The sequence below is a fragment of the Penicillium pulvis genome (assembly GCF_028828015.1).
Source record: "Penicillium pulvis strain IBT 33274 chromosome Unknown contig_23_segment0_segment0, whole genome shotgun sequence".
In the NCBI taxonomy this organism is placed as follows: Eukaryota; Fungi; Ascomycota; class Eurotiomycetes; order Eurotiales; family Aspergillaceae; genus Penicillium; species Penicillium pulvis.
This window is the reverse complement of record NW_026643075.1, coordinates 1,754,871-1,780,340: the sequence shown is the minus strand read 5'-3', so window position 1 is coordinate 1,780,340 and position 25,470 is coordinate 1,754,871. Positions and strand designations below refer to the sequence as shown.

General features: G+C 49.7%; 13 protein-coding genes across 13 annotated transcripts; 6 read left to right on the top strand and 7 right to left on the bottom strand.

Moving 5' to 3' along the window:
- Positions 1–45: 45 nt before the first annotated feature.
- Positions 46–1,871, top strand: N7503_004931 (alpha-N-arabinofuranosidase; the record flags this gene model as incomplete). Its single annotated transcript, XM_057064478.1, has 6 exons — positions 46–152; positions 231–425; positions 485–612; positions 663–751; positions 801–900; positions 973–1,871. 6 exons carry the CDS (start codon positions 46–48, stop codon positions 1,869–1,871), a joined length of 1,518 nt encoding a protein of 505 aa, XP_056922221.1.
- Positions 1,872–2,037: 166 nt separating this feature from the next.
- N7503_004930 (uncharacterized protein) lies at positions 2,038–2,439 on the bottom strand (the record flags this gene model as incomplete). The annotated part of the gene is made up of 3 exons (XM_057064477.1): positions 2,038–2,104; positions 2,166–2,248; positions 2,329–2,439. 3 exons carry the CDS (start codon positions 2,437–2,439, stop codon positions 2,050–2,052), a joined length of 249 nt encoding a protein of 82 aa, XP_056922220.1. The 3' UTR covers positions 2,038–2,049.
- Positions 2,440–2,575: 136 nt separating this feature from the next.
- On the top strand, positions 2,576–3,032 carry N7503_004929 (LysM peptidoglycan-binding domain-containing protein; the record flags this gene model as incomplete). The annotated part of the gene is made up of 2 exons (XM_057064476.1): positions 2,576–2,798; positions 2,899–3,032. 2 exons carry the CDS (start codon positions 2,576–2,578, stop codon positions 3,030–3,032), a joined length of 357 nt encoding a protein of 118 aa, XP_056922219.1.
- Positions 3,033–3,297: 265 nt separating this feature from the next.
- N7503_004928 (uncharacterized protein) lies at positions 3,298–4,007 on the bottom strand (the record flags this gene model as incomplete). Its single annotated transcript, XM_057064475.1, has 2 exons — positions 3,298–3,646; positions 3,730–4,007. 2 exons carry the CDS (start codon positions 4,005–4,007, stop codon positions 3,298–3,300), a joined length of 627 nt encoding a protein of 208 aa, XP_056922218.1.
- Positions 4,008–4,598: 591 nt separating this feature from the next.
- Positions 4,599–6,398, bottom strand: N7503_004927 (putative amino acid permease; the record flags this gene model as incomplete). Its single annotated transcript, XM_057064474.1, has 5 exons — positions 4,599–5,054; positions 5,103–5,452; positions 5,502–6,079; positions 6,128–6,198; positions 6,261–6,398. The coding sequence occupies 5 exons, from the start codon at positions 6,396–6,398 to the stop codon at positions 4,599–4,601; spliced, it is 1,593 nt and encodes a 530-aa protein (XP_056922217.1).
- Positions 6,399–7,402: 1,004 nt separating this feature from the next.
- N7503_004926 (uncharacterized protein) lies at positions 7,403–8,872 on the top strand (the record flags this gene model as incomplete). Its single annotated transcript, XM_057064473.1, has 7 exons — positions 7,403–7,582; positions 7,657–7,761; positions 7,846–8,073; positions 8,126–8,268; positions 8,327–8,394; positions 8,449–8,479; positions 8,539–8,872. 7 exons carry the CDS (start codon positions 7,403–7,405, stop codon positions 8,870–8,872), a joined length of 1,089 nt encoding a protein of 362 aa, XP_056922216.1.
- A 31-nt stretch (positions 8,873–8,903) lies between these two features.
- Positions 8,904–9,554, bottom strand: N7503_004925 (uncharacterized protein; the record flags this gene model as incomplete). Its single annotated transcript, XM_057064472.1, has 1 exon — positions 8,904–9,554. The coding sequence occupies one exon, from the start codon at positions 9,552–9,554 to the stop codon at positions 8,904–8,906; it is 651 nt and encodes a 216-aa protein (XP_056922215.1).
- A 666-nt stretch (positions 9,555–10,220) lies between these two features.
- On the top strand, positions 10,221–11,420 carry N7503_004924 (uncharacterized protein; the record flags this gene model as incomplete). Its single annotated transcript, XM_057064471.1, has 1 exon — positions 10,221–11,420. The coding sequence occupies one exon, from the start codon at positions 10,221–10,223 to the stop codon at positions 11,418–11,420; it is 1,200 nt and encodes a 399-aa protein (XP_056922214.1).
- Positions 11,421–11,938: 518 nt separating this feature from the next.
- Positions 11,939–15,999, bottom strand: N7503_004923 (putative VPS9 domain protein; the record flags this gene model as incomplete). Its single annotated transcript, XM_057064470.1, has 3 exons — positions 11,939–15,546; positions 15,601–15,850; positions 15,922–15,999. 3 exons carry the CDS (start codon positions 15,997–15,999, stop codon positions 11,939–11,941), a joined length of 3,936 nt encoding a protein of 1,311 aa, XP_056922213.1.
- A 617-nt stretch (positions 16,000–16,616) lies between these two features.
- On the bottom strand, positions 16,617–17,321 carry N7503_004922 (mitochondrial 37S ribosomal protein uS11m; the record flags this gene model as incomplete). The annotated part of the gene is made up of 1 exon (XM_057064469.1): positions 16,617–17,321. The coding sequence occupies one exon, from the start codon at positions 17,319–17,321 to the stop codon at positions 16,617–16,619; it is 705 nt and encodes a 234-aa protein (XP_056922212.1).
- A 392-nt stretch (positions 17,322–17,713) lies between these two features.
- tim44 (protein translocase subunit TIM44) lies at positions 17,714–19,276 on the top strand (the record flags this gene model as incomplete). Its single annotated transcript, XM_057064468.1, has 2 exons — positions 17,714–18,549; positions 18,601–19,276. 2 exons carry the CDS (start codon positions 17,714–17,716, stop codon positions 19,274–19,276), a joined length of 1,512 nt encoding a protein of 503 aa, XP_056922211.1.
- A 757-nt stretch (positions 19,277–20,033) lies between these two features.
- N7503_004920 (uncharacterized protein) lies at positions 20,034–21,225 on the bottom strand (the record flags this gene model as incomplete). Its single annotated transcript, XM_057064467.1, has 3 exons — positions 20,034–20,106; positions 20,166–21,154; positions 21,223–21,225. 3 exons carry the CDS (start codon positions 21,223–21,225, stop codon positions 20,034–20,036), a joined length of 1,065 nt encoding a protein of 354 aa, XP_056922210.1.
- Positions 21,226–21,518: 293 nt separating this feature from the next.
- On the top strand, positions 21,519–24,977 carry N7503_004919 (RIC1 family protein; the record flags this gene model as incomplete). Its single annotated transcript, XM_057064466.1, has 5 exons — positions 21,519–21,830; positions 21,892–23,289; positions 23,342–23,609; positions 23,661–24,136; positions 24,189–24,977. The coding sequence occupies 5 exons, from the start codon at positions 21,519–21,521 to the stop codon at positions 24,975–24,977; spliced, it is 3,243 nt and encodes a 1,080-aa protein (XP_056922209.1).
- Positions 24,978–25,470: the final 493 nt, after the last annotated feature.

Here is a 25,470-nt window from a genome sequence, read left to right as displayed (position 1 = left end):
GTGTAAAGCTGTAGACCAAACGAATTACAACTTCCGACTTCTGCCATGACTTCCTTTACTAAGCTGAGTGACCAGGATGCTCCGGTCATCTCTGTTCATCCTTCGCGCCGGATCTCGAAGATTAATCCGAATATCTATGCCGGCTTCACTGAGTAAGCTTTCAATCCTTTTGCTTTGCTTGACATTGAAATCTGCCTTGTTGTTAGAGTGAACTAACATACCTTGGATAGGCATATGGGCCGATGTATCTATGGAGGTATCTATGATCCCGGTAACCCATTGTCGGACGAAAATGGATTCCGCAAGGATGTCCTTGGGGCGCTGAAGGATCTCAACATTCCTGTTGTTCGTTACCCTGGTGGAAACTTCTGCGCAACCTATCACTGGTTAGATGGTGTTGGTCCCAAGGATCAACGACCAGCCCGGTAAGCTCACAGTGTTGGGGGGAAATGACTCAATGGATTCAATGCTGATACATTTACAGGCCCGAGTTAGCTTGGCTTGGAACAGAGACCAACCAGTTTGGAACCGACGAGTTTATGAAGTGGTGTGAAGTTCTTGACACTGAGCCTTACCTGTGCTTTAACTTTGGAACTGGTACTCTTGACGAAGGTATGGCTTCTATAGGCCCAGACGAGTATGATTAATACTAATAATATTAGCCTTGGGATGGTTGGAGTACTGCAATGGAACCGGCAACACATACTATGCCAACCTCCGACGCAAGAATGGACGTGAAGAGCCGTATAACGTATGTTATCCCTATGTCCAGTATACACTTCACCAGCTCACATATCCAGGTCAAATACTGGGCACTCGGTAACGAGACATGGGGCCCATGGCAGGTTGAACAGATGACCAAGGAAGCATATGCGCACAAAGCCCTGCAGTGGGCTAAAGGTTAGTTCATTTCCGTCCACTCATCTCCATCCTTCCATGGACGAATACTAATCAACTACTTCTGAGCAACAGCTCTCAAACTCCTCGACCCAAGCATCGTCCTCATCCTCTGCGGCCAAGACGGCACCGCTTCATGGGATTACTATACCTTAAAACACTGCCTTCTCCCCGCCCACTCCGCCCTCTCAACAAGCGCAGTTCCCCTCATCGACATGCACAGCATCCACCTCTACACATGCTCCAACTCTCACCTTCCAAACGCCACAGCTCCCCTAGCAGCCGAACGCGCGATCGAAATCACATCCTCCTTGATCGACCTCGCCCGCATCGAAAACGGCGTCCCACCTAGCCAACTCCGTCCAACAATTTGCTTCGACGAGTGGAACGTCTGGGATCCCATCCGTGCAGAGGGAAGCCACGGCGCAGAAGAGAGCTACACGCTCTCCGACGCACTAGCCGTCGCCGTATGGCTGAATGTGTTTGTGCGCAAGAGTCGCGACCTGGGAATGGCGTGTATCGCACAGAGTGTGAACGTTATTTCGCCGCTTATGACTACCAAGGATAAGATCATTAAGCAGACTACTTGGTGGCCGCTGTATTTGTTCTCGAAGTTCATGCGTGGGTGGACAATCTCTGCGCATGTTTCTTGTGGAACTTATGAGGGGGAGACTGCGCCTAAGTGGTTGCGGGGTACTGTTGATACACCTTGGTTGGATGTTAGTGCTAGTCTTGGCGAGGATGGATATGCTAATTTGGCGGTTGTGAACATTCATGAGGAGAAGGGCTTTGAGACTGCTGTTGAAGGTATTGTTGGCACTGCGCAGGTTTTCACTGTTACAGGTGGTGATGTTATGGCTACGAATATGAAGGAGACCGAGGAGGTCCGTGTTGAGGAGTCTACTTGGGATGGATCTGGGAAATATGTTTTCCCCAAGCATTCACTGACTTTGCTGAGATGGAAGGCTGAGTAAGGGAGCGTGTTCTTGATGCATATACAAGTCTATAGATTTTGGTCATGGATAAAGATTGTTTGGTTTGTTTATTATTGATCCATTTAAGATTTAAAATAACATGATCGTGAATCGTGGTCTCGGAGTCCATCGATCGCGGGGAGAAGCGACGACCGTACGTAATCCTACATAGATTAATCTAGCCGTAAGTGACGTTCTGAACAGTGTCATCCTCGCCCAGATGAATGTTAAGTCTTTTTATTATAGCATAGCAGTCAGCATACTGGAGCATATGTTGTTCACTTGACTTCATACCTATCAGGGTTGTGGTCCATAGTCTTCATGTCCCCAGGCTTGAGCACGCGATGAGACTCAGGAAGGTCTTTCTTGGCAAATGACTACACAAGCATAGTCTCATTAGGAAACCCTTTCAAGTATCTGAGAGTTACGTCTCATCTTTAAAGTCATGTCCACTCACAATTTCGTTGCTGCCTGTATCGCTGATCTTCTTGCCCATCAACTTGTTCTCCCACTCAGACTTACCGCCCTTGGCGGAGTTGGTGGTGATACCGGGAACGACGAGAGGCATGATGAAAAGGTCGGAATACGGTGAATGTATATCTTAAGTGTCCTTGATGGCTTTTGAACGTGGGAGTGAAGAGATGAAAGTTGGAAAAGATGTTCTTTCTCTTTAACACGCGCCAGGCATCTCTATATATGTGTCGATGACGTATGTGCCGATAAGGGGATTACGCCATCTGTGTTGCCGTCGAGACTACTTCCACATCTACCACAACCTTTTTGGAACTACTGCGGCAGCCACGGAGACCACCTCCAGTGTGTCTTGCAGTGAATACTACACTGTCGTCTCAGGCGACTCATGTTCTGCCATTGAGGTCGAATATAGCATCACCTTTGCGGAATTTCTGTTATGGAATCCATCAATCGGTTCCAACTGTCAATATCTTGATGTTGGACAGCAGTACTGCGTCGCAGGGCCAGTGCAGACTGGCATTACCGCTTCATGCACCAAAATTCTACACTGCAGTATCGGGTGACTCGTGCTGGGCTATTGCAACAGCCTATGGCATATCTACTACAGACTTCATAGACTGGAACCCGGCTGTTGGTAGTGACTGTTCAGGGCTATGGCCAGACTACGAGTACTGCGTCGCGGTTTGATCACATAATTGACAGATATTTACAGCCCTGATCAATACAAGTGATAGAAAAGCGGACCAAGCTTCTCCTGAATCAACATGGGTCCAAAGTTTCGCACCGGCTTGCAGCCCTCATTAGTCAGGGAAAGTGTATCCAATTCGGCCATGACGCTTATTATTCCAGAAGGGTATTGAAAGATAAAAGGACATAGGGTTCAATGAGCGCTTATTACTTTTTTTTTTTTTAAAAAAAAAAAAAAAGAGAATTGCTAAGAATGAAGCGACATTTAGCTTAAACGAGAAATTGTGGGAGGATCACGATAGACGACCTGCGGCCACATTCCACTTGCCAGTAACGAATACAACCTAGGATAAAGCTTATGAGCCGAAACCCTCGTCCACCCGACTTCCGATCCAATTCCATTATCCGGCTCATCCTGTACTTCAAACCATTGCATATCAAGCACATTCACGTAGGCCATCGTCCTATGACTATCACCAGCCGTCCATACATCTGGTGAAGTGGCTTCTAGGACAGAGTTCAGGGCCTCTTTGTCCACGATGACGGGGTATCCTTGTCGGACAAAGGCGGGACAATGTTCCCCGTAAAGAGATTTCATAAGGTCCCGGTGGCGGCTAAGGAGACGGGGGGAAATCAGTACTTTGATTCCCTTAACCTCTCCGGTAGAAACCAAAAAGGGAGAGATCATGATCCATACCGCCAGACTTCCTCATATGAACAATTATCTAGAGAGGGGTCCGATTGAATATTCCATTCAAGTTGCCCCAAAAGAATCTCTCCGTCGCCATTCTTGTTCGCCGTCCTAGGATTGAGTAACGCCTTTTCTGCGAATGCTTTCATCCGCTCAAGGAAACTCTCCCACTGTGCATCATCGTCGTAGCAGCATGTACGATAAAAGAAGAAGCCCCATGTATCTTGGCGATCCGCCGCCAAATTATTGCGGATGCAGGTGGCATCTGACCAGTTGTTGGCCATTTTCAAGTAGAGGCGTAGTAAGTGGTGAAAGAGGCGGAGAAGAGATAGTTATAGAAGGAAGCAGAGTTGGTTTTTAGTAAATAGTAATCTATTATAGGGGCCTTCCTAATCGGGTTAGCCTATTTTTAATAGCGACCTATAGCTTATGTTATTAGCGACGTGACCTATATATACCCTCGCCGGAGGCCGTGCTTAGACCTACTTAGTGAGTAAAAGCGGCGAGAGGGTGAGCACTAATCTAGAAAAGGAAGTTAAAAATATTGAAGGAAATCCAGTACATAGGTGTCGATGACGTATGTGCCGATAAGGAGATTGATTAGTCATTTCCTCTCCAATAGTTACTGAACAGGGAAGCCTTAACATGATTCGGAAAATTAATTAATGATCGGCACGTGGCCTGGCTGAGATGACGTGCGGTAAACCTTGAATTAAGGGAATATTCGATGCTGTTGTGTCATGTAGCCAAGGTGGGTATATGTTTTAGTTTCTAAGCAGATATTGTCAAATGCAAAGCACTTCTACGCGACATTATTTCATAAGAATCCTGTATATAAATTAGTATAAATGTCTAACAAGATCAGCCCAACCAGTTTAAGCAATATTAGTCTTGTTGTCCAACTTTATAAGATCCTTGGGCCCAGTATACTTCGTTCTAGCCCGAAAAGTCCAATCTATCACCAACAATATGACGACACCCAAGAACACAGGACCGGACCAGTTCATATTCGCAGCCGTTACCGGGATTTGTGTCGGGAATGGAACAAAAATGCAAACGAAGACGCCAAACACCAAGGCAAAAATATTGAGCGCCATGCCGTAGCGGCCCAGACTCCAGGGACCAAATGGAATGGGTCCACGGCTGGTATCCACACGACGGATGATCATCAGAAAGACCGGAATGAGATAGGAAATGTAAAGAGAGCTAGTGGAAAGAGCGAGAATGGCGCTAAGAGCGGTCTCCGAGGCGGCGTTAATTACCGAGAGAAGGACGACTGCGGCACAAACAAGATAGATGGCTCGTTTCGGTACACGTTGGTTGCGGTCGACCTAAATGAATGTCAGAAAATGGTAGATGGATGAAAGAAGGGATCGTACGTGAGCGAAGTATCTGGAGAATGGCAAACCTCCGTCGCAAGCAAATGCCCATGTTAGTCGTGAGACAGATGCAAGTACGCCGGTGTTAGACACCATGCCTATTAGTGTAATAGCTGTCTGCATGGCAGTGGCCGCTCCGACAGAATTGGTAGTTTGCATAAAAACCCCGATCATTGGAAAGATATACGGGGGATTCAAAGCCTCCTCAACACTGCCCATGCAGAAGAGGATAACGAGGAGAAAGACAAAAGCCATGAACCCATTAATGGCGATTGATTGAACTAAAATGCGCGGGATGACGATAGCCGGATTTCGCACCTCTTCACTCATGTGGACGGCACCGTCCAGTCCTGCATCAAGTCAGCGTTTAATCCCATATCAAGATTTGATTTCACTTGCCGACAAAACAATATGTCACTGTCAACATGGCGAGACACCAAGCCACCCCCTTTGACTGCCACCCTTCGTCGCTCGTTATCAACTGAGTGAAGACAAATTCGGAGGTGCTGCGCCGTGATAGAAGCACCAATGGAATGACGATCGCGATGAAGAATACGATATGCATGATTCCTCCCAACATCTGCAGAGCGGGCAAAATCTTGATCCCGTAAATATTAATGAACCCCACTAAAGCGATGATCGCCCACATCATGAGCGTCCCTTGCCATTGTTGAGATTGATATTGCGGGTTGTTCAATAGTACCATCCCCTGTATTTGCGTTGATATCAAGTAGCATATACTAGCCAGGGTGGCTTGCCATCCGAAGATAGTGATCCATCCTTGCATCCAAGTAATGAATGCGCTGATTCGTGGAGGGGCAACCACCGCTGTCCAGTGGTACTGAGCTCCTGCTCGCGGGCACATAGATGCCAGCTCAGCCAGTGATACTGCTAGGGCCATTGTACCAATTATTGACAATACCATGCCCCAGACCAGACCGGCTGGTCCGCCATTGACGAGTCCAGACTCGAAGCTGCTAGAAGGGAGTCAGTCGGTGCTGCAATGGTTGTGTTTGGATACTTACTTTGCAACAGATTCCCATGATGAGAGAATTGTTAGTGATAGTGAGAGGATTGAGAGTGATCCAAAACTTCTCTACGAATACCGTGTCAATTTCGCATCTCTCCGCTCCTGTGGAGATCGTCGGGTGAACTTACCTCCAAATGTTTCCTACTTGACCTCGATGTCGACACACCACCATGATAACCCCCGTCAGAGCCTGAACGAGCGTGCGACACACTCACTTGGACAGACTTGACAGGCATGTTGCCCATCTCAATTTCCTCGCTCGACATGGTGGCGAATTGAGCTTCGCTGAAGCCCAGTGAGTCGTGCGGGGCTGAAACAACCAAATCAGTCTGTCAGCGGCCAGGTACAGCCTGATGTATATTCAAGCGCGATTGACCATCCCATGTGATAATTGAAATCACACTGCAGGTACTAGCAAAGAAAGGAGCTTTCAGTGAAAATGCCGAGTTCGGTCCACATATCAGACCACACGCACGAGCTCTTGACTATTTAGGTCACGGTGGCTCCCGATAGCCCCGTTCGAGAAATGAATTGTGATTTGTGGAGACGCCTACGTTCCATTATGGTCCACCTCCGGGTGTTTAGGTTTAAATCAACCATCGGTGATTTGACAGTCAAAGCCAGATCTAAAACGTTCGGTTCCACCTGCTAAGACTGGACGCTCATTCGGGTTTCTGCCGGTGCCGTCACTCTAGTTACAGATAAGCAATGGAGGATTGCGCCAATTAAATATTCTGAAACATGGCTTAGGTGATTTACTTCGACTTCTTTGGGAACACTAGGGAATGGTCCAGCCAGATTGGAACGAATTAATCTACCACAGCACATAGATATTGGCGCCGTTTGCGCCAATTGCCTTTGTTAGACTCGAAGCCGATATGATTAAAGCCGAATGTCTCAGTCAATAACATTGAGTTTGTGCTAACACAGACCTCTTTAGAACCCCTGGTCGCACGCGCCACTCCGGCCGGACTCCGATAGCGCAGATACGACACGATAAAGGATCGTAGAACAACCTTGTTGCTAATTGTTTTTCCTCTCATTGTGAACTTGGTTTAGGGAGAAAAGCAGGGACTCCCGCAAAGTAGGGGAGAACCTGATGGGTGCACGCCAGTAGTTGGTCAAGGTGGTATGGACTCGATCCCGCTAAAGGCCCCGCTACGAACCTGTCAAATACACCCGCTCCGCTGATCTGCGATCGGTCTTCCCATTTTGTCTCCTTGAAATTCTCTATGAACAACGTGGTGCAATTGTCGAATTTACATTTGTGATGGCGGGCACACTGCCTCCTCTCTTTGAGATTTCGGATGAGGATCATGGTGGATATGCTGCGGTCACAGTCTATACATTATTGGCGTTGACGATCGTGGTTGTCCTCACTCGCCTGTTCAGTCGGTGGTATATTGGACGAGTCATTCACTCCGATGATATTTTACTGGCAGCAGCAACAGTATGTCCCTTCCATCCTGCTAATTAATTGCCCTGAGAAAGATTTAAAATGGCTAATTTTATTCTGTTGAATAGCTATCGGGCACATTGCAGAGTATCATTGTACAACTTGCAATCTCTAATGGACTTGGTCGGAAACGCTCCACCATCGACAATCATCACTTCAGGTTGTTTCTAAAGGTAGGAAGCCAGGAATCCCTGAGTCCCTGACATCATACCAGCCACCTTCGCGCTCACAAGATCGCAAGCTCACCTTGCCTATAGTACGAATATGTCGCACAAATACTCCTTGTCATGACCATAGCGCTGAGCAAGATTTCATCGGGACTTCTCTTCAAGAGCACGCTCACCTCTAAAGGATATACATGGGCAAACATGTCGTTGATTGGGGCAATATCTGCATGGGCTATTGGATCCATCTTAGCTTTGGCTTTACGATGCTCTCTGCCCACACCTTGGGAGTGGAATCTAACGGAAAAGTGCATCAATCAAGTAAGACGCCTGAATATCCCTCTCGGACTTGAAAACTTACTGTCCATTTTAGCCGGCACTGTTCCAGGCTATCGCTGCATTGAACATCATCACTGATGTGGCCCTCGTGGTTCTTCCATGTGTGTTGCTCCGCAACGTGCAGCTTTCCCGATGGAAACGATTTAGGATTATGGCACTTATTGCCAGTAAATTGGTGTAAGTCAAGGTCACCACCAAATCCTCAAGTTACCAATCTGACCGTTGCTGTGTACAGAGTGTGTGCCGCGACGGGAGTGGAAATCCACTACATTTTCAACCTATTCAAATCACCCGACCTTCTATGTGAGATCAATGTGTATGAGTTATATAATTGACGCATATCTAACAGATATTTAGGGGCAAGCACCAACTCGACTGTTTGGGACCAGTGAGTACCATCAACACAACCTCGTCTCTGTATACAAAGCTAACAGTATAACCCAACAGGGTCATGATGAACCTGAGTTTAGTCACAACTGCCCTCCCATCCCTCGGAAGGCTGGTCGTCGAGCTTCAACCCGATGTCTACGCATTCGCCATCCACGACGACCCTGCTAACGCACATATGGGCGATAAATACAACCTGTCAACCATGAAAAGGTCATTCCATACACGAACTGATCCACCTCTCAGCCCCGGAACCTCGGTGCAGGTCACCAGTGGATGGCGGGAATCAATCCGAGATGATGCTGAAAGCATGGAGGGACTAGTCAGCCCACCCACCAATGTCATCCAACAGACGATCCATTTCGAGGTCCATTCAACATCTAGCAATTCATGAATTGGTCATTATGCATATAATACAACACTATCTACCAGAACCGATGCTTTTTAGCCTCCCGTTTGAGCCTCTCACAGATTGTCATATAAGATGATAAAACAATGATACTGAACGTATCACCATAAGACATCAAAATATCAATTGAGCCATATTTGCGCGCGGCTATATCCACATCGCGCGCAATAGCAGCCACGTTACCCGTTGCCTCATGCACCAGCTTCCATTCAGATCCACCTTGCCAGTAAAATGGTTGCGAATTCACAGAATTGACTGGGCCTGAGATAATAGCAAACGGATCCACTGGATCCCGCAACCTAGCCTGAAACCGATACTGGACGGAAATAGGAATCTTGGGATCCAGACCTGCAGCCCACCAAATTACGTCCATTTCGCCTGTTGGCATTCTGATGAAAGCCTTATCAACCGTCTTGGTTATTTCCTTGAAATCACAAGACATCAATTCACGGTGGGGCGCATTGCTCCTGTAGAAGGCTAGGTCGCTCTTTATGCCGGATGTATGGGCCTCCACCCTCAAGAAGTCATCTTTGTTGGGATTGGTGTATATGTAGTAATCTTGCTGCATGGGACGGTCGATCTGGAAAGTGGCTATTGGCGCTGGTGTCGCTGCAGGGGTGGAAGGATCAAAAGGTTGATATGGTGGTGGCGAGCAGTCTTTAGCCATTGTGAGTCTTTCAATGGCTTTCCAAGGTTCTTGAGTCAATCGTTTAGGAAGGTTGTTTGCGGCGTTCTCGTTGGCTTGGAGTGCCGTGGACTATGCACCAGATCCCGAGAATTTCAACGGCTATATCTTTAGCCTCCGATTAGCGTCTGGCTTATATAAGCTTTGAGGCTAAAATTTACATCGATGCCATGGATGCATTATCTCATAATGAATTTCCTGTGAATCTCAACCTTAAGAGGCTCTGTTTCAGGGTCCTTGTGTGCCCCAAATACAGTGTTTGGGCTTTGATGCCAAGGTAGTGCCAAGCCGATCGTGTGGATATATAATACGTACCACGGTACGTATGAATGTAGAGACAGTATATACTGTACTAATGGACATTGACATGGTTGTACCCATGAACGTAACCGAAGGACGTCCCGAATTGATCAACATGAGAAAGATAAACTGCCATAAACGGGGAAACAGCTTTGGGTATTCTGCCCTGGCTCGCATTGCTGGATGCAAACCTTAGAACGCGCCTGCTGGTTGGGCTACTGTACCGAGCACGGTGTACTTGCCCTGCCGGAGGTTCATATCTCGAGGCTTGGAGTACCGATATAACTGAAATTGACAATCATCAGCCCTGCAATATAGAAGAAAGCCTTCACATCTTCCTCTTGATAAATGCATCCCGAGTACCATCAAGGCATGCGACTCGAGGTGATTCCAGATGACACACTCCAGCAGATGATCATACCTGGTCCGCTTCAAACCGCAGGCTCCGAAGCCGACAACAAGCCCCGTCTCACGGCCAAAGCGAAATCAACCCACAAACCCAAGGGATCCAGCTGGACCTACGCGAAGAAGCCCTCAATTGCCGCAGCAACCATCATCGCATCAGTCACGTTCTTCGCCATCGTCTTCCTACTGATATGGTACTTCAAACGAAAGAGACAACAAAAAGCTCGCCAACGTCTCAACACGGAGAATCAACTTGAAGACCCGTTCAACGTGTCCAGTCTCGTCTTGAATGAAGACACAAGCAAAAGCCTTGACGAATTTCTCCTGAAAGATATTGAGCCCGAACGCACATCCTTGATGTTCAGCCGTAGCCGCTCACCGTCCTTCACGTTTGTCGTCGATGAGAGTTATCGACGGAATCCTACAAGGCTTTACCGTGGTAACTACGATGCGTCGTCTATGGATTTCAGCAAGCTCGATTCCCTGACTAGGGTCACGACAGACGGGCGCAGCATGGGGCTCTCGGAATTGACACCGACCACATCGAGTAGCTCTGGTGCTGGCGCTGGCCCTGCTCCAGATTTCAGTTCTGGCTCTGGCTCTGGTTCTGGCTCTGGTTCTAGCTCTGGTTCTGGTTCTGGTTCTGGCTCCGGTTCTAATTATACGCAAGTACCGGTCCAAACATCAACCTCGCGATTGTCGAGGGCTTTGACGGGTGCCCCGACTGCTCGATCTTCCACATGGACTACGACAAGTGCATCGTCCAAATCGTCTGTCGGTCCCGATATCATACAACAGGACTCAATTCACTGCCAGAATTTTGCTAATGTGGGGGCTGTGGTGTCTCGCCCACATGATGTGAGCACTAGGAACATCCCCGTTCGCTCGATGGTGTGTTCCAACCCGTCAAATGCATCCCGGGCTTCGAGTCGGGTTTCTGTTTCCAATCTGAGATACTCGGCTGGGCGCGCTGAGCAGCCGGAGAGCTCGCAGACGGTATATGTTGAGTCTCAGCGAGGAAGCATGTCGCTTGAATCGCCCGCTGATTCTTCTTGGAGTGCTTCCGGGCGTGCGTCACAGCTTCCTTCAATTCTGTCAGTTTCGTCGACTCAGTCGCCAGGGTTTGGGTCTTCGGAAGGTTGATCTAGCGTGATGAACTTTTGGTTTTGGTCCCTTTGTGTGCGACCCTTTTGAGTCCAGGTGCAATGTATTGATAAAGACAGGAAAACAGAATATTGGGGACTAAGTATTCCTACGTTGTTGAAGAAAAACCCATCTTTGGAACAATCGAGTATAGTATCGCTTACCTGGACGTGATACATCATAATTTTATACATTAGTCAATATAAATTCCCAGTGGGGTTTCATGATCGTGATATAGCAGCTAGGCTATCAAGCTATTGATATGTGTACGTAAAGATATGAGATAGAGTATAGCATCCACCCACGCCAGCAATCAAGCGTCAAGTTCGAAAAGCAACTTAAAAAAACCAAAGGCCCAAAGCAAACAAACAAGCAAATACCAAAGAGAAAGAATATTCGAACCCCGAACATGTCCGTCATGAAATGTGCATAAGTCAGAAACACGCAGTCTGATGCGCGAGATATCTCTTGAAATCAAGTCTATGAGAATATATTCAACCAGGAACGCTCATCTGAAATCATGGCTTCATCTCTCGCACGCTACGCAGGCAGCGCTCCATGCGCTTTCCGCGCTCTTTTTCACGGACGAGGGTGTTTTTGACGAATGCGCGGATGGCCTCGCGACCGACCTTCTCGCGCCATGTCGTCCACCCGGCTAACTCGCCTACGACGACGTCTTTATTCCACGAGACTTCCCTCGCGAGACGGGCTGACTCGACTTCGCCGTCGCCGATCTTCTGTTCCAGGTCACGGGCCGATTTCTGTCGTGACTCTTCGAAGCCGGGGAGATTGATGTTGAATTTGCGAGGGAGGGATGAGGATAGAAGAGAGGAGCGAGAGCGTGCGATAGTTCGATTTGTGGAGGTAAGGTCTGACATGAGGGAGAGAGGGCGGGAGAGAGATGTGAGGATGGCGGCGGTGGTGTTGTCAATTGCTGTGAGTGCGGCAAGATAGTGGAGAAGTGGGGAGGAGTCCGAGCTAGAAGTGGAGAGGCAGGTACCGTAGCGGGTGAACGCTTCGATGTAGGATTTCGGGAGAGCATTTGTAGGTTCTTGGAGAGTGGAGAGGACAGATGAGCAGAGTGACACAGCGTCCGCCATATCCGAGGTACTGTTTTGAAGTGCATGTCCACGTCGGATCAGGCTGCGCGTGTTAACGTGTACGCCGCGCACCATATCTTGCGCATGAGATACAAATTGCTCTGTATCACGCATGCCCTCCAGCGAGATAGGCGCGAAGTCATCTGCGATGGTTTCGGTCAACACCGCTGCCTTGCTGCGAGATCTATCTGCCATCATCTCCGGTTGCAGTTCTGGCACAAGGAAGAATTCCCAGAGCATCTCGTGGGTAGCGAAGGTGGGATGTGTCAGAAGAGTCTTCAAGAACCGATCGAGCTTTTCCTGTAGATCATGAAGCACGGACCGAGATGGTTTGGAGTGAATCTGGAATGGATTCCGGAAATCAGAAAGAGACGGTACATAGGAAGCGGGATGCTCCACGGAGAGCCATTTAGCAAGATTTTCAAAATCTTGGAAGCTTCGACGACATGTGGTGACAGTGTAAGTCGTCGAGCCTGGCCGAGAAGATGCTACCGAGTCCGACGTTTGTGCGTGTGGTGCGCCAGACTTGAGAATAAATCGCACCGTTGCATCTTCAACAAAGAAAGATCGCACCACAGTAGTGACACGGCCCGACGGGTCACCCAGTGTTGATGGTGGGTGCGATAGCAAAATCAAGTCGTCAATTCTATTTCGGACCTCATCGTCTTTTGCAAGCTCGACGGCTGTCAATCCCCGAGCTTCCTTGACATGGACATCGACTCGTGGATCCAAGAAAAGAATCCGAACTTGATCCACACGCCCATACTTGCTAGCCATCATCAGTGGGGTAAATCGCTTGTCATTTGTAGCATTAGGGTCACAATCACTCTCCTGGAGGATCCGAGTGGTTATTTCAGGATCACCCACAATATGGAGAAGCGTGTTACCCTTGGCATCGACATGGTCATCCAGTTGCAAAGGTTTTCCATTACCTTGTGCCTTCTGTGCTGCCGTCAAGGCAGACTGAACCATGCGCTTGTACTCGGGGTGATCATACGATCGACAGAGTGCAAAAAGCGGTGTTTGCCCATGCTTGTCCTTTTGTCGCCAGGGAAGAAGGCCACCAAGCCGGGCCAGAAGAGAAGGCGTGCTGAAAAGATAATGGGCCACGGTTCGACCATGGACGTCAGACTTGGTCAGGTACTTCGCAATCACACTATCATCGGTTTTGCTAAAAAGGAAATCCAGGAGAATCTCAACAATCTCGCAGTGTGCAAGCTGCACAGCAGCGTTGAGTAGAGTGGTCCCATCAGCATTTGTGTCTTCGAGTATATCTTCCAAAGGATAATATTCTTCGAGGCTCAGCAAATATTTCAATGCTTCTGTTTGGCGTCTTCCTACGGCCATCATAGGTATCGAATCGCCAGCAGGATCTTGAGTCTTAGTCATAGTTTCAATGGAGCTATCGCCCTCAATGCCGCTCGCCATTGACCCAATGGTAGTGGTTCGAGAGAGGAAGGAGACAGCCGATGACTCTGACATGCTGCGAACATCCATAGACACTTTTTTCACGGGCCTGTTAAGATCCCTTACAGCTGACGGCCCATCCCAAGTTTGAAATGGGAACACGTGCGATAGGGGCGGTGCTTCAGAAGCAGGAATGTCAAGCGATGGGAATGGCTCGCCATTTGTACAGACTGAGTTGCTATACATTGAAGATGTCTCAAAGGGAGACTCTTCGAGGTCCTCAATGCTGTCGGTTTGAAAGAAGACTGACTTGCGCTCGGGCTGGTGAGAAATAGTTTCGTCGATAGAATCGTGGTCCCCATTAGGCTCGAGAATGCTCTTCATGTCCGAAACTCGACCGGCTTTGGTAGCTTGCCATAACCGTCGGTTTCTCACACTTGCGCGACGAAGACCAGCGGAATCAGTGACCAAGTACATTAAGACTGCCTCGAAAGTGCTCAGCGCATAGCCCATCTCACCACTATCCACGTCATCGATGTAAATGAAGTGTTGCATGTAAAGTAGGCGGGCTTGCAGATGACGAATCTGAGATCTGATCACGACAACCAACAGCAATGAAACCAAGACATCCGCATTGATAGTGATGGGGGATCGCCCTTTCTCAGATCCGAGCCCGTCTAGTTGATTATAACTCCCAGGATAGGATATGACTTTGACCGTTTCTAGCAGGGTATTGAGCATTTCATGTGGACTTCTGGCATCGCCCATCTTTCTGAACTCTTCCACGGCTCGCCCGAGCCGGCGGATCAGTTCTCTTTTACCTTCACGTCCTCCTTCAACGCTGATCCCAACTTGAGTCACGTCGATGCTTTCCATATGTCGGATCCTGGAGTCTAACTCTGAATCCTCGGGCTGCCGGAAAGCACAAAGACGTGGAAACAGTAGCGGCTGGTGAACTTGCTCCGCGACATATCGCTCAATAAGTCGCTCTACCAAAGGGCCAGTAAGATCGGTTGTGGCACCAAGGAGAGATAATTGCTGCTTGTCGACCAACCGGAAGAGATCAATAGCGGCGGTTACGGCGGTCTCCAAGCTCCGCCTCATGAGATCTTCGTCGTCCTCAAAATATTCTTCTGAGTTGAATGGTAGGCGTCCACGGCGAGATGACCAACTACGGATAGATGAACTCTCATCTATCAAAGTCTCGGCGCGGGATAATTTGTGCTCATTTTCGCTACCAGAAGCTGAAGGCGATCTCGAAGGTGGCGGTGGCAGCGGCTTGCCCAGTTCTTTACCAAACTCCCGAAATAACCTTTCTAGACCAGGCTGCATCTGCCTTGCGATCATGGGGAAATTGGCCAACAGCTCGCCGAAAGATTTGATTTCTTGCTTTGGCGGTGTCCCGATGGACTGTCTATTCACGGTCTTCTTATCGGGAGGGGGCGACTCGATCGTCTTTGTGTTGGTCCCTGGCACTGCAGCGGGAACTATCCTGGCGGGATCAAAGGTCCCGATTAAAGGACGTGAGATGTAGTATATGAGCCATGGTCGCGACTCGCTCGAGGGTGTATAATATAAGGCGTCGGACAAGAGTTGGGCTTGAGTGAGAGACTTGAAACCTAAACGTAGAAGTCAGCATTGTGAAGACCAGCTCATTGCCCATTGTTTCCCACCTTTGTTGCTGTAGACCGAGTTCTCCTTAATGATTACCGTCCTCCCATTGAATGTTGTGACTTGCTTTGCTTTTCCTCTATTGTCGCGCACATTTGAGTCCTCTTTTCCATCTTTCGAGCCTGTGTTGAGCGGAATTCGTAATACGTGGCTCCCTAGAAACTCCTCCGACGCGACGAGATCCGAGTAGTACAAATTGGACTCCCGGTCCCGTGAGCCGACCAGGCAATCCGTCGTAGGGACAAGAAGTACCTATCAGAATGAATTGGCATGGGTTAGCCAGTCCGGGTCGATCCGAGGGGTCTTGCATTAGCTACACTCACATGATTCTCCACGGGTATACACTGCCCCGGAACAGTGCTTCGAAAGAAGGCTCGGAGAAAAGGATTTAGAGGGTGCATCCAAACGGTATTGGACGGCCCAGCAGAGAGTCTCCAGCAATCATCAAGCCGTGGATATCAAATCTCCAACTTAGGAGGGTTGTGCGTTGGTCGTTTCGCGGGGAAGCTCCGGCGCATTCGAAGGCAACAGTCCGGGGTTGTAAGAAGCCGAGGGCCGGCCGTCGGTGCGTCCACCAAGGACTGGACAGAATATTGAAGGTCAATTAGCGAGGGAGATGCACGATAGGAAAGAAATAGCTAAATGCGCATGAAAAGCATCAACACGGAAGACTTGAAGTAGAGAAGTTCGAGAACGTGATCGCTGCGGGAGCTGATTGCGCGCTATACCTTGTTTGGTAAGTCAGGGACATCCGGACTTTAATGAGATAAAGGTGGAAAGATAAACCACCAAAAACTAAACGTCAAAGTGATCTTATCGAAATAGGAATGAATTTAATTGATATTGTACAGTATATAGAATCATACGGCAAACAGCTATGCCCAGGGAATATGGCCTCCAAGACCAAGTTCATCTTCAATACAATATCTCCTCCACGGAGATGAAACAAGTCGCAGGAACTCCTGGTCCTCCTAATGGATGACCTGCAAACAAAACTGATAAGGCCCAGCTGCTTCTTTCAACCCAGTCTGCGGACCTTCCGGCTACGTGTACCACCGAACTTCACACGGGTAGAGTCGGTCACTCGGCTCACAAGCCCACGGATGTTGCGTCCCTCATTTCCAAGAAGGACCTTGGTAAATGCTTCCCGGCCCTTTCCAAAGCCACGGTAGACAATCTCAAGTCGCTTAATATCCATCAGGTATCCACGCTCAGAGATCTGGGACATCACGTGTGACGACAATTGGTAGGCAGGGTCAAAGCCGGAACGACCAGCTTTGCGGAAACCAATGTTACCACAGCCCAAGGACATGAGTGGGTTACCGTTGGGCCGTGTCAAAGTGATCATTGTGTTGTGTTTGTGGCAGAAGACATGGAGGTGGTGAGGAGGGGCACGGTCGGCGTAGGGATTCTTCATCATATCGGCTTCGAGGCTTTCAGCCAGCCGCGCGTAGTCGGAGCGAACCCGGGAGGCAGAGCTCGAGGAGCTGTCACCCTGCATCATTTTCGTGATGGCAGATAGCGGCGAAGATTCACTTGAGCTCTCTGCGTCGCGGTTCAGAATTTGGCTCTCCATCGATCGGGTGCGGTCCCGGAAGCTCGCGAGGACATTCGAAGAAGTGGATAAAGGCCGAATGGTCCGCAAGCTTGCAGCCTGGGATTGGGATTGCCGGCATACTGACGGCAGGGCCTTTGCGAGTGTGTTCATCGAGAAAGAATTCATCTTGGCGACGAGATGCCGATGCGTCGGTGAATGGAGGCCACGCAACAGAGGTGTAGGGGAAGTGACAGTCACAAAATAATACAGCGCTCGGTTATGAATAGGAAAATACGGGGTTGAGACGAAGCAATTGCCCTCGGTGATCGTGACAGACCGGGATGGAGTCGCAGCCGTGATCGGAGACAAGAGGCGGAAAGAGAAACATTGGAAGTTTTTCGAAGTCTTGGCATCTCGACTTTTTCCCTTACTCACCTTCTTCCCCGGTCTCAACCCTCACTCCTCAATACTTTACCCCGAACATCCGGGCTGGGCTGGATATTTTTCTTACTTTTTAATCCTCTTTCCTATTTATCATTCCTGTTATTCTTTTATCCTAGAGCATGATTTCGGCCAAGATGTCCACCGCCGCGCGCGCGGCCACGATTCGGTCTCAAGCTCCGATCCTCAAAGCCGCGCAGGGCTCTCGGGCCGTTTCATATTCGGCGCTGCCGGCTCAGACTTTGAACTTGTCTTCTGGTCAAAGAAGCACTCTTCAGCACACTCGTCTTCCCGTGTCCCAGCTCGTGTCGCCGTTTGCCGCTCTTCCCTTGACCCGTTCTTTCCATGTCGCCAACTCCCTTTTCCAACAACAGCAACAGCAGAAAGAAGAGAAGAAGGGCGAGGAAACCAAGTCCGAATCCGAAGGTCAGGAGTCTAAGGAAGGAGAGAAGAAGGAGAAGAAGGAAGATGCTCCGCCGCCACCACCCCATGGAGACAAGTCTCCGTGGCAAGTGTTCCGTGACACTCTTCAGACTGAGTTCAAGGCTTCCAAGGAATGGAATGAGTCCACCAAGGCTCTCGCTTCCTCGGCGCAAGAGTTCAGCGAGAATGAGAACATCAAGCGGGCTCGTGAGGCCTACAAAGCTGCATCTGGGGCTGCCACTACCCGCACTGGTGCCGCTTTGAAGTCCACTGGTCAAGTCATTGGAAAGAGTGCGGCTTGGACATGGAACACTCCGGTCGTAAAGGGTGTTCGTCTGGGTGTTAACGCCACTGGTGCCGGCCTTGAGAAGGCCACCAGACCGGTGCGCCAGACCGAGGCTTATAAGAGCGTGAAGGATGCTATTGACGACGGTAGCAGCTCTCGCTACGGTGGATGGATCGAGAAGGAAGAGCGTCGCAAGCGTCGCGAGGAGATGGAAGCCAAGGCTGGGAAAACGGCCAAGGTGGAACAGGTTGTTGAAGACCCCAAGTAAGCTTTTGTTACTTCTACAGAATCCGATTGATTGCTAATTCCCACCAGTGCCGGCACCAACGTTACACTTCACAAAGATGCCGCCTGGAAGGAATCTTGGCGTAACTTCCGTGACTCCAACCCCATGATGCAGAAGCTCTTCGACGTCAGAAATGTTTACGAGGAGTCGGAGAACCCTCTAATCACCACTGCGCGTAGCATTACCGACCGTATCGGTGGCTTCTTCGCCGAAAATGAGACTGCTCAGGTCATCAAGAAGTTCCGTGAGATTGACCCGAACTTCCAGATGGAAGAGTTCCTGCGTGAACTGCGTGAATACATGTTGCCTGAGGTTCTCGATGCCTACGTCAAGGGCGACATTGACACCTTGAAGCTGTGGCTTTCTGATGCTCAGTTCTCCGTCTATGCCGCTCTTGCCAAGCAATACACCACTGCTGGTCTCCGCTCAGATGGTCGCGTTTTGGACGTCCGTGGCGTTGATGTTTCCCACGCTCGTCTGTTGGACCCCGGTGACATCCCCGTATTCGTTGTCACCTGCCGTGCCCAGGAAGTCCACGTGTATCGCAACGTGAAGACCGGCAAGCTTGCTGCTGGTATGGAGGACAAGGTGCAGCTGGTCACCTACGCCATCGGTCTGACTCGCATCCCCGAGGAAGTCAACAACCCTGAGACACGGGGCTGGAGATTGATCGAGCTCCAGAAGGCTGCTCGTGACTATATCTAAGGAGATAGACTGGTCTCTCTCCCTTCAGCATACAGCTACCACCTCTCAAACTGTATTTTTTATCCCTTGAACCTCTTCTCCTCTTTCATCTTTGCTCCTCTCGACTGTACAATATGACTTTGATATCAGGCCAGGCGGAGCTGGCGCTTGTTTACGGCTACGGCCGTTCTATTTGACCGGCTGTTTCCTTTCATGTATTAATGTTCACTTTTCTTTCCATTCTCACTTGTGTTTCTGTTATTTGCGGGTTGTTTATTGTCTCTTTCCAAGCCTACTCGGATCTGGCTGAAAAGCAAAACACTACCCTCCCTCTCCATAGACTCGGATTGCAGCTGCGCGTTTGAGCTGGTTCGAAGGCATCTGGGCTTGAGGTGTTCCCCGGCGTCCTGTGCTTTGCATTTTTCACTCTCCCCTCGACACTGTCTGATCTGCATTTGGACCGTTACTATCGGTCATTGAGTTTTTGATTGGTTGCTTTGCATTCGTTGGGGTTTCTATCCAACGAGGGTAAAGAGAATCATGGTTGCATTAAGCTGTGTAAATATATCTACGGAGAATGTATCTGGTTTAAACTTTCAATTTGCCGTCCCGACCATATACAGGGGTATTAAAGTACGTTCTATGACTATAAGAATACCAAGCGAAATGAATGAGAGAGTAGGAATGGTTCGTCTAAAAAAAACGCTCGCCACAATAACATCAGATCGTGTCTCTTTTGCATGTCATGCATCAACCTTGGAATCATTCAATCCAGGATTTACTGGTTGCCGGCACCGGCACCAGCACCGGCACCACGTCCAGCACCGCCGCCACCCATCATGTTACGGGCCCTATAAACCAGATATCAGCATAATTAGATCCAGAATTGTGAATACCAGGACCAACTTACATCTCCGCAATGCTAGGGTCGCTCATGAGGCTAGACATGTCGGGCATGCCACCACCTTGGCCGAAACCCTCAGCCATTTGACGAAGGCGGGGGTTGCTCATCAAGTTGCCAAGCATATCAGGGTTGCTCATGAGGTTTTGAGCCATGCTAGCGAACATGGGGTTGCTCATAATGGAGCTCATGTCGGGCATACCACCGCCACCGCCACCGCCACCAAACATGCCGGCAAGAGAGGACAGGTCGGGCATACCACCGCCACCACGGGAGGCACCAGAGGCAGTATCCAGCTCCTCTGAGGGGGGCTCAACACCTCGGCTAGACTCCTCGATCTTACGCTCACAGGTCTCCAGACCACGCTTCATGGCATCGCTGCCACCATTGCCCTCAGCCTCAATACCCTTTTCGTAAGCCTCCTTCGCGGCGTGGTAGTCACCCATATCGAAGCGGGCAAGACCCAGACGGCTCCAAGCCTTGGAGTACTTGGGATCGACGGCAACGGCCAGCTCGGCATCCTCGACAGCCTTCTCGTGCTGGTTAGAGGCGGAGTAGGCAGCAGCACGGTTAGACAAGTAAATCGGGTTACCGGGGGCGATCTGAAGAGCCTTGGTGTACTGCTCGATAGCACCAGGGTAATCTTTGCGGGACATAAGGGCATTGCCCTCGGACTTCAACTTGTCGGACTCGGCAGTGGGTGCGCCGGCCTTGGGCTTATCATCCTGCGACTCTTGAGCGCTGGAGCTTGAAGCCTGGGGGGTAGACTTGTTGCGCAGCTTCTCGTAAACGCTGTAGATGTTGGCAAGAGACTGTCCACCAACAGCATCCTTCACGGCGGCCTCGTCGGTCGGGTCAACCTTGAATGTGTCGGCGATGCAGGACTGGGCGATCTCGATCGACTCGGCATCATCGGCGGTCAGGGTGCCATCTTTGAGGCTGGAGCCGAGGAAGTCGATGATGGCCAGAGCCAGGCGCTTGTTACTTTCAGTGGGGGCCTATAAATCACTTAGTTAGCTTGAACCCAACGAAACAGTCAGAGGTCAAATTACAGACGATTACTCACCATTATAACGATATTCCGTGAAAAACAGCTCACTAGAAAAAAGAATATGTCAACTGAGTTCAGGAGAAGAGAAAAAAAGTGTCAAGAGCAATGCGGGGAGCTTCACGCACGTGATTCCGCTTATCGTCCCCGTTGGATCGATTGTTTGGGGAACCTTCATCTAAAGCATTCGAATATCTTCTTTTTTTTCTCACCTTACAACGGAGCTTACCTCCAATCGCGTTTCTTACCGGGACGAGATGACTCCATATGAGCTTCATTGCCAGTCGTAAACGTCCCCATTCCGAGCTGGAGCCATGTACTGGCCCAATGGAGTCCCCCGGGTCTACGCCGTCAATGGCCCTGACATCGCTGATGTTTCATATGATGGGGACCGCCAACATACTCCACCCTCGCCGGAGCCGCGCAGCTCGATAGAGAATAGCAACGACGGGACAGGTGGTCCAGAAACCCCAGTCGGTGAAAGCCAGGAGCCAACCCCCGAATCGGTTGCCGAAAAGGATATCCCAAAGTGGGAGAATGAAGCTATCAATGGCCTATGTGTGTCTCGGTCCGGCCATATGTTTGCGACCTTAACAGAGTCTTCGATTTCCTTGTGGCAAACTAGGGTGTGTTTCCTTGTGGCATGGTAGTTTTGGTCCCGAGGATGGTTGCTAATGCGTGCTACAGCCAACGGCAGTCGTTGCGGCCATAGCGCGGTCTAAATCTTCTCTTAGGACATACGGCTCTAATGTTGCGCTTTTAATGCACCCGGATTCGACGATATTGGCCGTCCAGACCCTCCACGGGTACCTTCTTACATATGCAGTAGCGTCGGACCCAGCGACACGAGTCTACCGACAACGCTTCGACCACTCAACACATCCGCGCCGTCAACAATTGACACATTTCTCGGCCGTCGAGGAATCCAATGTGGTGGGAGACATTAGTATTAGGTTTCGAATGGCAATCAAGATCGAATCTGGGATAGTCAAGGCGCTGGCGCTGGATCAGGAGCTGGTCGTTGCCACGGTGAAACCACCGGCGCTACAATGTATTCGATGGACCCCAGAGGCGGGTGGAACTCAAACAACATCAGAAATGTTGAGTCGCATTCTAGGTGTTCCCAAGAATGTGTCTATTGTGGATATGGTCTATGATCGTGCCATGAATGTCTTGATTTGGCTCACAAGTACTGGACAGGCATATGCCGTGCAACGAGTGACCGAGGCTCAACAAGATAGCGAAGGTCCGAAAAAATTGTTCCACGGACACTGTTTCCATGACCCCAAAGAGGATGGCGACAAAGCGGTCAAAGTGGCAGTCAATGCCCGATTTTCCCTTCTGACAGTCAGCTGCACAAATGGCGAGATTTTGGTCTACACAGCCAAAGATTACACGGGAAATGTGCCGCTTTCCCAAAAGCTGCAGCTTCCAGCAACGCCTACTACCACTGGGGCATTAACCTTCATGAGCTATTCGCCGGACGGATACTGTCTCTTTGCTGGCTACGAAAATGGCTGGACAACATGGAGTGTTTTTGGAAAGCCTGGCGGGAGTAGTTTCACCGTGGATGCTTCGTTGGCGAAATCCAATGGAGAGAGCTGGCTAATAGGTGTGTCCAGTGGTTGCTGGATAGGAGGTGGATCGGATATCATTCTGTCAGGACAGAATGACCGGCGTCTTTGGATTCTGGAGACAGCTCGCAGTGCCTTGACGGGCTGCTTTTCTGCCGCCAATCTTGCCCGGGGCCTACTGCAGACTGGAACCGAGTTGATCCTCTACCGTGGCCATGATTTGCCAGATCTTATGACTATCTCGGGCAAGGATTCGCTGTGGCATCATGCCCAGTACCCACCGGCATATCTTCACTCACAATGGCCTATTCGATCAACCGTCGTGTCTCAGGATGGACGGTATGTAGCTATTGCTGGTCGAAGGGGGTTGGCACACTATAGCGTAAATAGTGGCCGATGGAAAGTCTTTGAAGATTCCAAGGTGGAGAATTCATTTGCTGTTCGAGGCGGCATGTGCTGGTATGGGCATATATTGATTGCTGCTGTTGAGGGGGATGAATCGTCATACGAGGTATGTTTAGTTCCTAGGGAGGATTGGGTTCCATGCTGACTAAACCTATCAGATACGTCTTTACTCGCGAGAGGCAGCGTTAAACAACAGCTCGATCATGTTTATCGAGTATCTACCAGCTCCTGTGGTGTTTATTGGTCCATCTGGAGAAGACTCTCTCCTGGTGTATACCTATGATAACATCCTGTATCATTACATCATCAACTCCTCACAGCCCCAAATAACTCTTGTCCCTGTAGGACAGATTGCGTTCAATGGAATTGTGCGAGCTCCAAGTCGAGTACGGGCCATCAGCTGGGTCTTGCCCGAGGAGCAAATGCGTAAGTCGACAATATCCGGGTACCAATAAGCCAAATGCTCACAATTAACAGACAACGGTGATCCTTCCCAAGATGTGAAGGTCGCATCTGTGATACTCTTGGTCGATGGGAATCTTGTTCTATTGCAGCCGACAGTGACTGAGTCTGGTGATCTCAAATATGACATGCGGGTCATCTCCCATGATGTGGAATATTATATCTTGATGCGTGATCAACTCTCTTTCAACTTTGCGCCTCCAATCGACGAGTCTCTACCAGCGAGCCCTTCTGCTGAAATCGCACTCAATCCATCCCATGGCACCCTATCACTGAGGGACTCCCTTTGGATGTTCCGCGGTCAAGACCTGTTGGCATGGAATGATGTACATGACGTTCTCCAGCAAGAGACGGTGCCGGCACCGCTCAATATACCCCTGGACTTTTATCCTCTCTCCGTTTTATTGAACAAGGGCATTGTACTAGGAGTGGAATCCGAATTGATGCAGCGGCGAGACGTTACTTTTGCCACCCTCAAATTTGCCATTCGAGTAAGTTCAATCATTTTCCTATTTGGAATCCATGTCTAACTATCCTGTCTAGACACATCTCTTCCTCCCATACTTCCTTCAATACGGCTTGATCAACTTCGGAACTCCCGCAGCCCTTTCTCTGTGCCGACACTTCTCGCACCTGTCATACTTTGCGCATGGTCTAGAAATCCTCCTCCACCACGTCCTCGACGAGGAAGTAGACAACGAAAGCCGCGCCAACAAATCCGACAAATCAATCATCCGGGAAGAGCCCCTTCTCCCAATCGTCATCGCCTTCCTCCAAGCATCTCTCCCCACGCGGGAGTATCTTGACATCGTAGTGCAGTGCACCCGGAAAACCGAACTCCGGTCCTGGCGCACTCTTTTTAACTACCTGCCCCCGCCAAAAGACCTTTTTGAACAGGCTCTCAGACTCGATTCACTCAAAACGGCTGTCGGCTACCTCCTTGTACTTCAAGCCTTCGAGGACGAGGAACAGAGCCATGACGGCCGGATCGAGGAATACGTCGTTCGCCTTATTGGCCTCGCCTCGCAAAAGGGTGATTGGGAACTCTGTGCCGAACTTGCTAGGTTCCTGATTGCGCTTGATGCTTCGGGTGAGATGCTGCAACGTGCCATTGGCCGTGTAGGATTGCGCTCTTGGCCCTTGCGAAATGGCACGCATTCTGGGTTGGGGTCAAGGTCTGCCTCTCCGGCTGGTGTCAAGGGGCTTGGACTGAGCCTTCCAATGAGAACACCCTCGTGGTCCTCTCTTTCGCCGACTTCATCATTGTCGCCCAATCAAGGGGATGTTTCGGATGAATATCCACATTCGGTTGATAGTCAGGACGGTCTTTGAATTCGATTTGAATGTCAACCTCACTCTTGGTTTGTGTTGGTGTTGGAGCTTCCAGGTTATACTGTTCCAACCTGTCTGTACATACCTTAAACTCTCAAGATTTTACCAAAATATAATCAAGAAATATTGCATCCAAAGACACCTCAAGATCTCTTTTTTACCCCAGAGGTCTGCCGGTAAATTCTCGTCAATGAGAATGAACGTGGTAAGACACTAATCTAAGTTTCTTGCTTGGAGGTTGCCATAGCTGCTCCAGGCTGCTGTCGTCGGTGGATTATCGAGGCAGGGAATCATGATAACGATGATCTTTATGGCCACCTTGGCGGTCACTTTCCCCCTAGCCCCTAAGTCTTTGGGATGGCGACCCGCTTGGGAGATGCGTTAGCCCTAAGGTGGTGGAACCTCCAGGCTCCAGGGTCTCCGCCAGGCCCCAACGACGAGCCGACAGGCCCACTCCAACCAACTTTTGGCGTATTCAATAGCTCCCGTGTCC